Here is a 16878-nt window from a genome sequence, read left to right as displayed (position 1 = left end):
TGCCACCAAGTACTAAGTCATGTTTTGCAGAGGGGTCAAATACTTATTTACCTCATTAAAATGCAAATAATTTTATAACATTTTTGACATGCATTTTTCTGGATTTTTTGTCTCTCACTGTTCAAATAAACCTACTATTAAAATGATGGACTGATCATTTCTTTGTAAGTGGGCAAACAAAGAAAATCAGCAGGGGATCAAATACTTTTCCCCCCCACTGTAGATGTTAAAAGCAAAGCAAAATCTCACCGTCTGCAGTCCCATGTAGTAAGAGGAAGTTCTCATCTTTAAGCTTATGAGCATCTTCCAATACAGAGGCCGTCTGAGGGGTCAAAACAGAGACAGGAAGGACATTATAACATATAATAGATATCATAACAGAGGGCCGAACACACCCTCATTCACAAAGAAAGGAGGACCAAGGCACTCTTCATATAATTGATTAAAATGCCTTTATTAGTATGGCATGTTCAATAGAAACAATGTTTATAAAAAAACGACGCGTTTCGGCTATATGGCCTTCATCAGGGTGTTCGCTCTAGCAATCTCACTGGAATAAAGACCTCCTCCATTCCTGCCATTTATGAAAGAGATTGTGATATCTCACATCTCAAAATAGGGCTTCTTAATGTTAGATCCCTGACTTCCAAGGCAGTTATAGTCAATTAACTAATCACTGATCATAATCTTGATGTGATTGGCCTGACTGAAACATGGCTTAAGCCTGATGAATTTACTGTGTTAAATTTATGCCTCTCCTCCTGGTTACACTAGTGACCATGTCCCCCGCGCATCCCCCAAAGTTGGTGGTGTTGCTAACATTTACGATAGTAAATTTCAATTTACCAACAGAAAAATTACTGCATTTTTGTCTTTTGAGCTTCTAGTCATGAAATCTATGCAGCCTACTCAATCACTTTTTATAGCTACTGTTTACAGGCCTCCTGGGCCTTATACAACGTTCCTCACTGAGTTCCCTGAATTCCTATTGGACCTTGTAGTCATGGCAGATAATATTCAAATTTTTGGTGACTTTAATATTCACATGGAAAAGTCCACAGACCCACTCCAAAAAGCTTTCGGAGCCATCATCGACTCAGTGGGTTTTGTCCAACATGTCTCCAGACCTACTCACTGCCACAGTCATACTCTGGACCTAGTTTTGTCCCGTGGAATAAATATTGTGGATCTAAATGTTTTCCCTCAAAATCCTGGACTATCAGACCACCATTTTATTACGTTTGCAATCGCAACAAACAATCTGCTCAGACCCCAACCAAGGATCATCAAAAGCCATGCAATAAATTCTCGGACAACCCAAAGATTCCTAGATGCCCTTCCAGACTCCCTCCATCTACCCAAGGACGTCAGATGACAAAAATCGGTTAACCACCTAACTGAAGAACTCAATTTAACCTTGAGTAATACCCTAGATACAGTCGCAACCCTAAAAACAAAAAACATTTGTCATAAGAAATAGCTCCCAGGTATACAGAAAATATCGAGCCCTGAAGCAAGCTTCCAGAAAATTGGAACGGAAACGGCGCTACACCAAACTGGAAGTCTTTCGATTAGCTTGGAAAGACAGTACCGTGCAGTATTGAAGAGCCCTCATTGCTGCTCGATCATCCTAATTCTTCAACTTAATTGAGGAGAATAAGAACAATCCAACATTTCTTTTTGATACTGTCGCAAAGCTAACTAAAAAGCAGCATTCCCCAAGAGAGGATGGCTTTCACTTCAGCAGTGATAAATTAATGAAATTCTTTGACGAAAAGATCATGATCATTAGAAAGCAAATTATGGACTCCTCTTTAATAAATCTGCGTATTTCTCCAAAGCTCAGTTGTCCTGAGTCTGCACAACACTGCCAGGACCTAGGATCAAGGGAGACACTCACATTTTTTAATACTTTCTCTTGACACATTGATGAAAATAGTCATGGCCTCTAAACCTTCAAGCTGCATACTGGACCCTATTCCAACTAAACCACTGAAAGAGCTGCTTCCTGTGCTTGGCCCGCCTATGTTGAACATAAAAAACGCCTCACTATCCACCGAATGTGTACCAAACTCAGTAAAAGTGGCAGTAATAAAGCCTCTTGAAAAGCCAAACCTTGACCCAGAAAATATAAAAAAACTATCGGCCTATATCGAATCTCCCATTCCTCTCAACATTTTTAGAAAAAGCTGTAGAAACTCACTGCCTTCCTGAAGACAAACAATGTATACGAAACGCTTCAGTCTGGTTTTAAACCCCATCATAGCAGAGACTGCACTCGTGAAGGTGGTAAATTACTTTTTAATTTAAATTTAAATTACCTTTTAAGACCAAGGCTCTGCATCTGTCCTCGTGCCCCTAGACCTTAGTGCTTCTTTTGATTCCATCGATCACCACATCCTTTTGGAAAAATTGGAAACCCAAATTGGTCTACACGGACAAGTTCTGGCCTGGTTTAGATCTTATCTGTCGGAAAGATATCAGTTTGTCTCTGTGGATGGTTTGTCCTCAGACAAATCAACTGCAAATTTCGGTGTTCCTCAAGGTTCCGTTTTAGGACCACTATTGTTTTCGCTATACATTTTACCTCTTGGTGATGTCATTTGGAAACATAATGTTAACTTTCACTGCTATGCGGACGATACACAGCTGTACATTTTGATGAAACATGGTGAAGCCCCAAAATTGCCTTCTCTGAAGCCTGTGTTTCAGACATAAAGAAGTGGATGGCAGCAAATTATTTACTTTTAAACTTGGACAAAACAGAGATGCTAGTTCTAGGTCCCAAGAAACAAAGATCTTCTATTGGATCTGAAAATGTATCTTGAAGGTTGTACAGTCATCTCAAATAAAACTGTGAAAGACCTCGGTGTTACTCTGGAACGGAATGGCACTGGAGCGACGAACCGCCCTTGCTGTCTCTGCTGTCTTATCCGGTGTCCTGTGTGAATTTAAGTATGCTCCCTCTAACTCTCTCTCTCTTTTCTCTCGGAGGACCTGAGCCCTAGGACCATGCCTCAGGACTACCTGGCCTGATGACTCCTTGCTGTCCCCAGTCCACCTGCTGTCCCGAGTCCACCCCAGTCCACCTGCTGCTGCTCCAGTTTCAACTGTTTTGCCTGTGGCTATGGAACCCTGACCTGTTCACCGGACGTGCTACCTTGTCCCGGACCTGCTGTTTTCAACTCTCTCTCTCTACCGCACCTGCTGTCTCTAACGCTGAATGATCGGCTATGAAAAGCCAACTGACATTTACTCCTGAGGTGCTGACCTGTTGCACCCTCGACAACCACTGTGATTATTATTATTTGACCCTGCTGGTCATCTATGAACGTTTGAACATCTTGGCCATGTACTGTTATGATCTCCACCCGGCACAGCCAGAAGAGGACTGGCCACCCCTCCGAGTCTGGTTCCTCTCTAGGTTTCTTCCTAGGTTCCTGCCTTTCTAGGGAGCTTTTCTAGCCACTGTACTTCTACATCTGCATTGCTTGCTGTTTGGGGTTTTAGGCCAGGTTTCTGTATAGCACTTTGTGACATCGGCTGATGTAAAAAGGGCTTTAAAAATACATTTGATTGATTGATTGAACAATTAATCAAATGGCCACCCAAACTATTTGCATTGACACCCCCCCCCCCCTTTGTTATTTTGTTATTTTTATATTTAAAAAGGCAAGTCAGTTTAGAACAAATTCTTATTTACAATGACGGCCTACTCCGGCCAAACCCTAACCCGGACGACGCTGGGCAAATTGTGCGCCATCCTATGGGTCTCCCAATTACAGTGGTTTGTGATACAGCCTGGAATCGAACCAGGGTCTGTAGTGACGCCTCTAGCATTGAGATGCAGTACCTTAGAGCGCTGCGCCACTCGGGAGCCCCCAGCAGTGTAAAAACTTGGGAGTTTTTACACTGCTGATACTCGCTGTTTATTATCTATGCATAGTCACTTTACCCCTACCTACATGTACAAATTACCTCGACTAACCTGTACCCCCGCACATTGACTCGGTACCGGTACCCCCTGTATATAGCCTCATTATTGTTATTTTATTGTGTTACTTTTTATTTCGTAAATATTTTCTTAACTCTATTTTCTTAAAACTGCATTGTTGGTTAAGGGTTTGTAAGTAAGGTTGTATCACATCCGGCCGTGATTGGGAGTCCCATAGGGCGGTGCAAAATTAACCCAGCGCTGTCCAGGTTTGGCCGTCATTGTAAATAAGAATTTGTTCTGAACTGACTTGCCTAGTTAAATAAAGGTCAAATGTTATTTAATAAAAAGTAAGCATATTGGTGTTTGTGGGTAAAGATGATCCTCACCAAGTATGTGTGCTCCTCCTTAGCTGGGGGACCTAGATACCTCTCTGAAAAGGCAGCACCTATAAATGGTAGAACAATTGTGCTAAGAATTAATGGCTGTTCTGTGCTAGTAAGTTTGACACTATTGTAAAAATGATATGGTCTTCACTCACTGTAGAGTTTGAAGTCTGTTATGGGAGCAACAGCGACTGCACATTTAAACAGCTGGTCAGTTGCAGCTAGCATCTTGAGGGATAAATAACCACCAAATGCCTGTAGAGAATAACATGAGCAACATAAAACAAAAATACTTATGATTAATGCTTTTGCAACATTATGTACAGTATATGGAACTGATGTGTGCACCTGGTCAGATGACCAAATAATATTGTTTAAATGTTTTCTTAGTAAACAAAGTAACCTTGCCATACAGGGCAATCCGCCGATCATCAATGTAAGGCAATTGCATCAACCACCTGTGGGGGCCAAACAAAATACATCATAGTTAATATATACATTATGGAACCATTTTTAGTATATGTAATCATGGCCCATAACATTGTAGGTTAGAAACTAACTCCACGACTCCTAGTTGATCTTTGACTCTGAGGGAGCTGAGTTTGCGGGGATCCACACTACTGATCTTCTGTCCCCAGCCGACGCCACTCCTTCCATCCACCCAGGCTAACGCCACGTCATGAGTACTAGCAAGCACCTCAGGCCATCCCATAGCAAACTCCTCCGTCACCGACTGACTGCCTGGAACTCCATCCCTGCGTGACAACAAGAGGAACAGGGTGAGCTGGTTTGGACAAAAATGTACATTTGGAAAGACTGAGCAAAGGTCAGGTGTTAAAGATTGTAAATGGGATGTGGAAGCCAAACAAGTGAATTTGTGGTTTAGACTGTTGGTCAACAATGGGGAAATCAATGTCTGTTCAAAGTTACGTAATAGGCCGTAAAACTGTAAAAGTGAATCCTTGATATTGGCTCATGTTATGAGGCTTAATACAATGTCATTAGCACGTTATAACACCATTGATGAGCTTAATATATAATGCATACTAACTTACACAATGATGAGGAGAGGGAGAAGCTTGGCCTCATACCTCTGGGGCATAGACAGCTTCAGGTGCAGATCTAAATGAAAACAAACAAAGGTGGGCCCACACTCAGTCTCAGCTGAGATATACTATATATACATACGCTACCAATCAAAAGCTTGGGGTATTGGAAATTTCCTGGTTTTTGAAAGAAAAGCACATTTTTATTCCATTAAAATAACATCAAACTTATCAGAAATAGGGTGTAGACTTAATGTTGTAAATGACTATTGTAGCTGGAAACAGCTGCTTTTTTTAATGGAATATCTACATAGGCAATCAGAGGCCATTTTCAGCAACCATCACTCCTGTGTTCTAATGGCACATTGTGTTAGCTAATCCAAGTTTATAATTTTAAAAGGCTAATTGATCATTAGAAAAACCTTTTGCAATTATGTTAGCACAGCTGAAAACTGTTGTCCTGATTAAAGAAGCAATTAAAACTGTCCTTCTTTAGACTAGTTGAGTATCTGGAGCATCAGCATTTGTGGGTTCGATTACAGGCTCAAAATGGCCAGAAACAAAGAACTTTCTTCTGAAACTCGTCAGTCTATTCTTGTTCTGAGAAATGAAGGCTATTCCATGCGAGAAATTGCCAAGAAACTGAAGATGTCGTACAACGCTGTGTACTACTCCCTTCACAGAACAGCGCAAACAGGCTCTAACCAGAACAGAAAGAGGAGTGGGAGGCCCCGGTGCACAACTGTGCATGAGAACAAGTACATTAGAGTGTATAATTTGAGAAATAGACACCTCACAAGTCCTCAACTGGCAGCTTCATTAAATAGTACCCTGAATAGTCTGGGTAGCACAGTTTGACTAGATGTTCAGGAGTCTTATGACTTGGGGTAGAAGCTGTTTAGAAGCCTCTTGGACCTAGACTTGGCACTCCGGTACCGCTTGCCGTGTGGTAGCAGAGAGAACAGTCTATGACTAGGGTGGCTGGAGTCTTTGACAATTTTCAGGGCCTTCCTCTGACACCGCCTGGTATAGAGGTCCTGGATGGCAGGAAGCTTGGCCCCAGTGATGTACTGGGCCATTCGCACTACCCTCTGTAGTGCCTTGCGGTCGGAGGCCGAGCAGTTGCCATACCAGGCAGTGATGCAACCAGTCAGGATGCTCTCAATGGTGCAGCTGTAGAACCTTATGAGGATCTGAGGACCCATGCCAAATCTTTTCACTCCCCTGAGGGGGAATAGGTTTTGTCCTGCCCGCTTCACGACAGTCATGGTGTGCTTGGACCATGTTAGTTTGTTGGTGATGTGGACACAAAGGAACTTGAAGCTCTCAACCTGCTCCACTGCAGCCCCGTCGATGAGAATGGAGGCGTGCTCGGTCCTCTTTCTCCTTTGTCTTGATCACATTGAGGGGTAGGTTGTTGTCCTGGCACCACACTGCCAGGTCTCTGACCTCCTCCCTATAGGCTGTCTCATTGTTGTCGGTGATCAGGCCTACAAATGTTGTGTCATCGGCAAATTTAATGATGGTGTTGGAGTTGTGCCTGGCTGTGCAGTCATGAGTGAACAGGGAGTACAGGAGGGGGCTGAGCACGCACTCCTGAGGGGCCCCTGTGTTGAGGATCAGCGTGGCGGATGTGTTGTTACCTACCCTTACCATCTGGGGGCGGCCCGTCAGGAAGTCCAGGATCCAGTTGCAAGGTGGAGTGGGTCTAGGGTTTCTGGGATAATGGTGAGCCATGACCAACCTTTCAAAGCACTTCATGGCTACAGACGTGAGTGCTATGGGTCGGTAGTCATTTAGGCAGGTTACCTTAGTGTTCTTGGGCACAGGCACAATGGTGGTCTGCTTAAAACATGTTGGTATTACAGACTTGGACATTGAGAGGTTGAAAATGTCAGTGAAGACAATTGCTAGTTGGTCAGCGCATGCTCACAGTACACGTCCTGGTAATCCGTCTGGCCCTGTGGCCTTGTGAATGTTGACCTGTCTAAAGGTCTTACTCACATCGGCTGCGGAGAGCGTGATCACAGAGTCTTCCGGTACAGCTGGTGCTCTCATGCATGTTTCAGTGTTATTTGCCTCAAAGCGAGCATAGAAGTAGTTTAGCTCATCCGGTAAGCTCGTGTCACTGGGCAGCTCTCTGCTGTGCTTCCCTTTGTAGTGTGTAATTGTTTGCAGGCCCTGCCACATCCGACGAGCATCAGAGCCGGTGTAGTACGACTCGATCTTAGTCCTGCATTGACGCTTTGCCTGTTGATGGTTCGTCGAAGGGCATAACAGGATTTCTTATAAGCGTCCAGGTTAGAGTCCCGCTACTTGAAAGCAGCAGCTCTAGCCTTTAGCTCAGTGCGGATGCTGCCTGTAATCCATGGTTTCTGTTTGGAGTCTGTACGTATGGTCTTTGTGGGGACGGCATCATCGATGCACTTACTGATGAAGTCAATGACCGATTGTCGTGTACTCCTCAATGCCATTGGAGGAATCCCAGAACATATTCCAGTCTGTACTAGCAAAACATTCCTGTATCTTAGCATCTGCACATCCTGCTTGAATTTTTGCTTGTAAACAGGAATTAGGAGGATAGAATTATGGTCAGATTTGCCAAATGGAGGGCAAGGGAGAGCTTTGTATGCGTCTCTGTGTGTGGAGTATAGGTGGTCCAGAGTTCTTTTCCCTCTGGTTGCACATTTAACATGCAGATAGAAATTAGGTCAAACTGATTTAAGTTTCCCTGCATTAAAGTCCCCAGCTACTAGGAGCACCGCCTCTGGGTGAGCGTTTTCTTGTTTGCTTATGGAGGAATACAGCTCATTCAATGCTATCTTGGTGCCAGCCTCTGACTGTGGTGGTATGAAAACAGCTACAAAGAATATAGATGAAAACTCTCTCGGTTGGTAATGTGGTCTGCAGCTTATCATGAGAAACTCTACCTCAGGCGAGCAATGGCTCAAGACTTCCATAGATATCGTGCACCAGCTGTTGTTTTCAAAAATACATAGACCGTCGCCCCTGGTCTTACCAGACGCTGCTGTGCTATCCTGCCGGTACATCGTATAACAGCCAGCTGTATGAGTCATGCTTCACCATCTGGCAGTCCGACGGACTTATCTGGGTTTGGCGAATGCCAGGAGAACGCTACCTGCCCCAATACTTAGTGCCAACTGTAGGACTAACGGTCTGTGGCTGTTTTTCATGGTTCGGGCTAGGCCCCTTAGTTTCAGTGAAGGGAAATCTTAACGCTACAGCATTCAATGAGATTCTAGACAATTCTGTGTTTCCAACTTTGTGGCAACAGTTTGGGGAAAGCCCTTTCCTGTTTCAGCATGAAAATGTCCCTGTGCACAAAGCGCGGTCCATACAGAAATGGTTTGTCGAGATCAGTGTGGAAAAACTTGACTGGCATGCACAAAGCCCTGACTTCAACCTCATTGAACATCTTTGGGATGAAATGGAATGCCGACTGCGAGCCAAGCCTAATCGCCCAACATCAGTGCCCAAGCTCACTAATGTTCTTGGTGGCTGAATGGAAGCAAGTCCCCACAGCAATGTTCCAACATCTCGTAAAAGCCTTCCCAGATGAGTGGAACCTGTTATAGCAGCAAAGGGGAAACCAAGTCAATATTAATGCCCATGATTTTGGAATGAGATGTTTGACGAACAGGTGTCCACATACTTCTGGCCAAGTAGTGCATACAGAGATATATGTTCAAATGTCATCTAATAACCAGGGCGTTTATTTGCTTCAATCACTGAACACAACTGGTGCTTATTAGAGACAGGCTTCTATTTAAGCCAGGCGTCTGTTTCCTTAATGCAAGCTTTTGCTCAATAAAAGGTTGAAAAGACTACGACACTGTTTACTGTGACCAGCATGACCAGTATAAACATCAGAACAAACCCATAGCAGTCGCAGATCAGACTTCGCAAAGGCTGCCCGTCATTCACCCCCGATTTCATGTTCCCGCATCACACTTTCACTTGTTGCACCTTGTCGTGCCTTGTACCTCCTGTCGTTGCAGCAAGATCACAGCAGATAGACTTCAGTATTCAATGCTTGTCCTGGTCCCCAGGATGTCAGGAGATGCCTTGAATACCATCCACTAGGTGCAACGTGAGTACCTATTACTTTATTTTTAACCATCAAATTATTTTCTGTTTTAACAACATTAACCCTTACCTACTTTCACTTCACCCAAAGACATTTATTCCCACACTGCTGTTTCATCCATGGCAATGATGTTGCTCTCCTTTATCTTCTTTTGTAAAATGTTTATGGTACTCGTAAACAATTCATTTAGACGCAGAGTTTATTTGCTGAAATGTGTGCTGATGCCCGACAATCAAAAGGGACAGGCTGCTATTCAAGACTCGGAGTTTAATTGAAGTTTTATGGTACACTGTAGCAGAGCTCATCAGTATTCTCCCCCTGAAATCTGTGTGCGCTCAACTAAAGCACCAGTAAATGAACTCCCCTGAGTCATGTGTGTCATTGTAACAATGAGTTAGTTCATTGAGTAGGTGTACAGTGCAGACACCCACACACACACAATTTGCACACACACACGAAAAGCACACACACACATCCGCACACACACACATCCGCACACACACACACACACACACCACACACACACACACACACACACACACACACACACACACACACACACACACACACACACACACACACACACACACACACACACAAACAAACACACACACACATTGTCCTCCCCGCAAAGGGAGAGCATGAATCAGGCTCTCGCTCCCAATGGAGCCCTAATCAGCTAATTAAAGAAAGTATTTTCTTGATGGGCATGCTTCTATATTTGGCTTGTTATTTAGAGGTCTGATATAAGTGGAACCAGTCTGTTCTGTGACTATTTGAACCCAAAACAGGCTCTGTTTTGTTATGTCAGTTAATGTGAATGATCATTTTAGACTCAGTGAGTATGGGCCCAGAGTGATATCACACGCTTACCGTGGTTGTCTGCTGCGAGGGTCTTGAAGACAGTCTCTGGGAGACTTTTCCCATATAGGGCCTCAGAGAGAGGTGTGTTGTCCTCCAGAACTACGTATCCTAAAGGAGATCATACAAACATATATTGACATTTATACAGCCTATTCACAGCTACTCCCCCCTACCCAGTGTTTGAAACTGCTTTAAATTGTTCACTACCGCTTATGTTTGTTTGTACATACTGCCCTCTACTGGCCATTGTTAAAAGTGTCTGATGGTAGAAAAAGAGGAGCAGCCTAGTCAGAGGAACCAGACTGTATAACTCACTGGAGGGGTCCTTAGTGCTGTGAACTGTCACCTTGGGGACTCCGGGACCTGGAGTAACAAGGATCAAAGACAAAGAAAAGGAAAACGTACATATTTGATTATCCTTGATTCAAGCAGGAGGATGTGCTTGTGTGTGTGGGGCACCTACCTAGACAATAAAGTGTGAAATATGTCTGATTGGGGCTGAACTCTGCTTTGAAAAAGCTGCAACCATCTAGAAGGTAGCAGGTCAGACACTGGCGTTGAAAGATCCCTTCGAGGTCCACACTGAGAGAGAGGAAGACAACAGAGTGACAAAATACCTTAAAGAACTAATGGATCTGAAACTATTCAGCTGTCCCAATCAATATCTTATTAAGGTTGTAAATTACACCTTAATTAAACAATAATACAATGATAGAAATGCTAAAATGAATTACTGAGTTGACTTCTCAAGCAAGAATACGACTGACTTCTCAAACAAGAATACGACTCTTCCAAGGTTGAAAATAAACGCAACTTTTTTAATAAAAACTCTATATCAGACCTCTCAATAACTATCTCTCTCCAAGGGTACGAAAAAAGAATGCATACACCTTCCCCAGAAAATCCACTTTAAACCAGACACCTTTCTCTCCCTCTGCTCTATCATCTAGCGAGGCCCAAAGCAGAGTAATAAAAAAACTATATATAACATATAAGGTGAATGGACCTGGGGAGCTGAGCACATTAATCACAGGTTGTGGATCAGTCTTTACGGCTGCGTCCCAAATGGCACCCTATTCCCGATACAGCGCACTACTTTTGACCAAGGCCCATAGGACTCTGGTCAAAAGTAGTGCACTATTATGGGGAATAAGGAGCCATTTGGGACGCAGTCTTTACGTCCTGGTGACGCATTCTCTACCACAGCACCATCCCATCCACTGAGTTGGCTTGGTCCCCTCTCTGATAAATGTGTTAGGTGGGCAGTCTGCCTAAAGTGCACTGGAGAGGAACAGCTTCAGCTGCTGCACTATATAACCCTTCAGCTCACACCTCACTTCTCTGATCATCCACCTTCTCATGAAACCCAAAGGTTGTTGAGCCACCATTGCTTTGACTTGAATTTCATGTAACTAGTTTTGTTTCGTTGGCTGCTAAACTAATATCTTTGTCTTAAAAATCGGAAATTACATTCCGTAAAACAAGGGTATGTTTTAATAACTAAAACGTCTTGATTTAGGATATAAAGCCAACTTGACTTTTTGACAGGGGATGGCCTCACCTGTACAGGTGTCTGCTCTGTCTGGATTCTTCTGTGCTGAGGAAGTAGCTGCAAACAGAGAAGACATAGTGATGCAGTCAATATGAAACAGTCAATCAACTCCCATCTTCCAGGACCGCTGAATGTGGAGATACGGTTTGTTAGTCCATCTGGTATTTATGATTTACACGCTTCACTCAACAAATTCATGGTATCAGTTGATTCGCAGACACTCTCAATAAATGTGAATTACAGAACATGCCCAGTGATTTGAGTCTGACTTTGACTCCATTGTCTATACAGCAGAATGTACAGAATATGAATGCTGTGCAGTATGAGTGTCTTGCTTGCAGGCAAACAGCCTTGCCAGCCACCATATGGGCAATTCCCAGCTAGCACATTTGGTTCCTTGGAAGTTGTGGGAAGGTATGTTTTTGGTTTCACATTGGTTGTGGGAACGAAGCCATGAGTTTCCTGAGTGGTAAAACTGAACGTTTAGTAAACGTTTTGTAAACATTTTGAAAACAGAAGTGAAAATGTATCCTGTTCTGGGAACATATATTTTTAGGTTGCAGGGAGGTCCTGAGAACATTTTACTCTGGTTCCCTTAAAGTTTTCCTATATGTTATTTGGTGGTTTTCAAAATACTCCCGTAAAACTTTCACTGAATATTTCAATAAGACTTTTAATAACGCTTCTAGCTTATTTTGTATACAATTTTCTGAACTCCAAGCACACATAATTTATTTATTTCTCTCTCGAAGGACCTGAGCCCTAGGACCATGCCTCAGGATTACCTGGACTGATGACTCCTTGCTGTCCCCAGTCCACCTGGTCATGCTGCTGCTACAGTTTCAACTGTTCTGGCTGCGGCTATGGAACCCTGACCTGTTCACCGGACGTGCTACCTGTCCCAGACCTGCTGTTTTCAACTCTCTAGAGACAGCAGGAGCGGTAGAGATACTCTGAATAATCGGCTATGAAAAGCCAACTGACATTTACTCTTGAGGTGCTGACCTGTTGCACCCTCGACAACCACTGTGATTATTATTATTTGACCCTGCTGGTCATATCTGAACATTTGAACATCTTGGCCATGTTCTGTTATAATCTCCACCCGGCACAGCCAGAAGAGGACTGGCCACCCCTCATAACCTGGTTCCTCTCTAGGTTTCTTCCTAGGTTCTGGCCTTTCAAGGGAGATTTTCCTAGCCACTGTGCTTCAACACCTGCATTGCTTGCTGTTCGGGGTTTTAGGCTGGGTTTCTGTACAGCACTTTGTGACATCAGCTGATGTAAGAAGGGCTTTATAAATAAATTTGACTGATTGATTGACATAGAAATAAATTTCCTTAGGCATTAATCATGCAAATACATTTATTTTTTATTGTGACATGGTGTTTGTGAAATTTGAACCTATGATCTTCTGTTCTCTATCCATGGAATTAGTCCACTGCGTTACCAGAATGGAGCTAGTGCGCATGTTTTTTTTACACATACAAAGCTGTTCATTTTAGTCTATTCAAACAAACCCCATTTCAAAGGAAACAAGATCTCATTAAGATCAGGTGTGGCCAATTAGTGGGCGTGGCCAACACACTTAACAAGATAGAATTTTGTTGATGCTGAGAATGGAATGTATGTTTTAAATAACATTGTTACTGGAGTTTTGTGTTTTTTATGGAAAGTTTTCTTAATGTTATGAGAATGGAATTTTTTGTTTATAAATGTGAATGAATATATATATATATATATATATATATATATATATATATATATATATTTGTATATATATATATTTTTACATTAACAGACTGTATAACGTTCTCAGAACAATTTGAGAACATGAGGAAATCTGTAGGAAACATTATGCTGAAATACTGAAATTCCCACACAAGAATATTGTTTCTTAACGTTCCATTAACTATTTGAGAACATTCCCAATGTCAAACCAGTTGGAGAACGTTCGTAGAACATTACCAAAATTGAAATTAAATCTAATCATGTTTGAACTTTTAAGAAACATTCTGTTAAAGTAAATGAAATACCAAAATCTCAAGTTCATTAAATGTGCAGAAAATGTTCTACAGCCAAGCAACTATTCTGCACCATTCCCAGAAAGTTGTGGTTAGGTTGTATGCTAAACAACCATAGGACAATCACGCTATCGCCAAGCTCTAAGAAACAAATGGTTCTCAGAACGTTATGTGCTAGCTGGGTTGGGACTTTGTGCAACCATCTGGCTACACCTTCCGGTTCCCATCATGCTCTATGAGGATGATGCAAGCACACACACATGCACACGCACACACACTACACCTCAATTTGTCTAAGCATAAAGGACTTGTGCCCCGAGCCTGGTACTGACAGAATAAAACAGTGGACCGCTCAGTCGAAGACCATCTAATCCTGTCTTGTTCAGTTTCAGCTGACTTGATCTGAGCGAAAACAAAGCCAGATCTGTTTTAAGTGAATACTACATGTTCTCTTTAACTTAGATCCATTCACTTTTAGGGATCATGGGCTAGTTCTTTAAAAGGGCAATAATACCCGTATGTGTTTTTCTGTCCTAATCATCGTTCTACAACAGTAGCCTACTTGCAGGGTTGGGTAAGCTACTTTCTAAATGTAATCTATTACAGTCACTAGTTAGTTACCTGAACAACCTTTTTATCAGTGATGTAACTTTTGGATTACCAAAAGTACTTTCAGTTACTTTTTTGATTACTTTCCCCGTAAGAGGCATTAGAAGAAGACAAAAAGGATCTATCAAACACATTTGGTGTATTATAGTGGTCTCAGACTCGCTGACCACAATGCTGAATTGAATGTCATTGAGAAAACAGAAAGGTGTCAGAATGTATTTTTTTTTAGCAAACATCCTTTCTGAGTTTAAAAGTAATCCAAGTAATCATCTAGTTTTTCAAAAGTATATGTAATCTCATAAAAATAGGTTTGCTTGTAATGTAACTGATTAGTTACATAAAAAATAAGATTACATGTAACTAACAACATGTAATCAGTTACTCCCCAACCATGCCTACTTCTCACTTCTAATCATGTAAAGCAAATAAATATAAGCCCATATCGTTTTAATGATAATTTCTCAGAATGAAATACTTTGCCCCAGCCTTTACCTATGCCTGTATAAAATGTTAAATAGATGTGGGTTGATTCTAGCATCAAATTGCAGAGGCTCTCACATACAGTTGAAGTCAGAAGTTTACATACACTTAGGTTGAAGTCATTAAAACTCGTTTTTCAACCACTCCACACATTTCTTGTTAACAAAACTATCGTTTTGGCAAGTCGGTTAGGACATCTACTTTGTGCATGACACAACTAATTTTTCCAACAATTGTTTACAGACAGATTATTTCACTTGTAATTAATTGTATCACAATTCCAGTGGGTCAGAAGTTTATATACACTAAGTTGACTGTGCCTTTAAACAGCTTGGAATATTCCAGAAAATGACATCATGGCTTTTGAAGCTTCTGATAGGCTAATTGACATAATTTGAGTCAATTGGCGGTGTACCTGTGGATGTATTTCAAGGCCTACCTTCAAACTCAGTGCCTCTTTGCTTGACATCATGGGAAAATCAAAAGAAATCAGCCAAGACCTCAGAATAATAATTGTAGACCTCCACAAGTCTGGTTCATCCTTGGGAGCAATTTCCAAACGCCTGAAGGTACCACGTTCATCTGTACAAACAATAGTACGCAAGTATAAACACCATGGGACCACGTAGCCATCATACCGCTCAGGAAGGAGACGCGTTCTGTCTCCTAGAGATGAACGTACTTTGGAGCGAAAAGTGCAAATCAATCCCAGAACAACAGCAAAGGACCCTGTGAAGATGCTGGAGGAAACAGGTACAAAAGTATCTATATCCACAGTAAAACGAGTCCTATATCGACATAACCTGAAAGGCCGCTCAGCAAGGAAGAAGCCACTGCTCCAAAACCACCATAAAAAAGCCATACTACGGTTTGCAACTGCACATGGGGACAAAGATTGTACTTTTTGGAGAAATGTTTTGAAACAAAAATAGAACGTTTTGGTCATAAAGACCATCGTTCTGTTTGGAGGGAAAGGGGGGAGGCTTGCAACCAGAAGAACACCATCCCAACCGTGAAGCATGGGTGGGTGGCTGCATCATGCTGTGGGGGTGCTATGCTGCAGGAGGGATTGATGCAGTTCATAAAATAGATGGCATCATCAGGAAGTAAAATTAGGTGGATATATTGAAGCAACATCTCAAGACATCAGTCAGGAAGTTACTGCTTGGTCGCAAATGGGTCTTCAAATGGACAATGACCTTAAGGACAACAAAGTCAAGGTATTGGAGAGGCCATCACAAAGCCCTGACCTCAATCCCATAGAAAATATGTGGGCAGAACTGAAAAAGCACGTGCGAGCAAGGAGGTCTACAAACCTGACTCAGTTACACCAGCTCTGTCAGGAGGAATGGGCCGAAATTCACCCAATTTATTGTGGGAAGCTTGTGGAATGCTACCCGAAACGTTTGACCCAAATTAAACAATTTAAAGGCAATGCTACCAAATACTAATTGAGTGTATGTAAACTTCTGACCCACTGGGAATGTGATGAAAGAAATAAAAGCTGAAATAAATCATTCTCTCTACTATTATTCTGACATTTCACCTTCTTAAAATAAAGTGGTGATCCTAACTGGGAATTTTTACTAGGATTAAATGTCAGGAATTGTGAAAAACTGAGTTTAAATTTATTTGGCTAAGGTGTATATAAACGTCTGACTTCAACTGTACATGTTATGCTATGTAGCATCACACACAGAGGCTCTCACATACATTTTCCCGTTGTCCTCGTCCAGGGCACACAGCACAGTGACATCCCAATTTCCGGACGTCAGAAAGCGAGGAGGGACAGAGGGGATGGCAGGCTGTGTCACATTGAAGGAGAGAGAAAGAGAGGATGATGAATACAGAAACAGACAGACTGCCAGTGGAGAG

General features: G+C 42.3%; 1 protein-coding gene across 3 annotated transcripts in view; it reads right to left on the bottom strand.

Annotated features, from left to right (window-relative positions):
• The window catches only part of LOC115168000 (inactive dipeptidyl peptidase 10), a 39213-nt gene that overhangs the window by 2639 nt on the left and 19696 nt on the right, over positions 1-16878 (bottom strand). For all 3 annotated transcript variants that reach the window (XM_029722832.1, XM_029722831.1, XM_029722833.1), the window contains 11 exons: positions 16717-16808; positions 11900-11947; positions 10802-10920; positions 10654-10701; positions 10348-10446; positions 5376-5442; positions 4881-5075; positions 4724-4778; positions 4476-4575; positions 4324-4382; positions 250-322 (listed from right to left, as the gene is read on the bottom strand). In XM_029722832.1, the coding sequence (XP_029578692.1) occupies positions 250-322; positions 4324-4382; positions 4476-4575; positions 4724-4778; positions 4881-5075; positions 5376-5442; positions 10348-10446; positions 10654-10701; positions 10802-10920; positions 11900-11947; positions 16717-16808 (955 nt within the window). The remainder of the gene's footprint in view (positions 1-249; positions 323-4323; positions 4383-4475; positions 4576-4723; positions 4779-4880; positions 5076-5375; positions 5443-10347; positions 10447-10653; positions 10702-10801; positions 10921-11899; positions 11948-16716; positions 16809-16878) is intronic.

This window comes from Salmo trutta, chromosome 30, assembly GCF_901001165.1.
Source record: "Salmo trutta chromosome 30, fSalTru1.1, whole genome shotgun sequence".
Taxonomy (NCBI): Eukaryota; Metazoa; Chordata; class Actinopteri; order Salmoniformes; family Salmonidae; genus Salmo; species Salmo trutta.
This window is presented reverse-complemented; position numbering and strand designations above follow the sequence as displayed.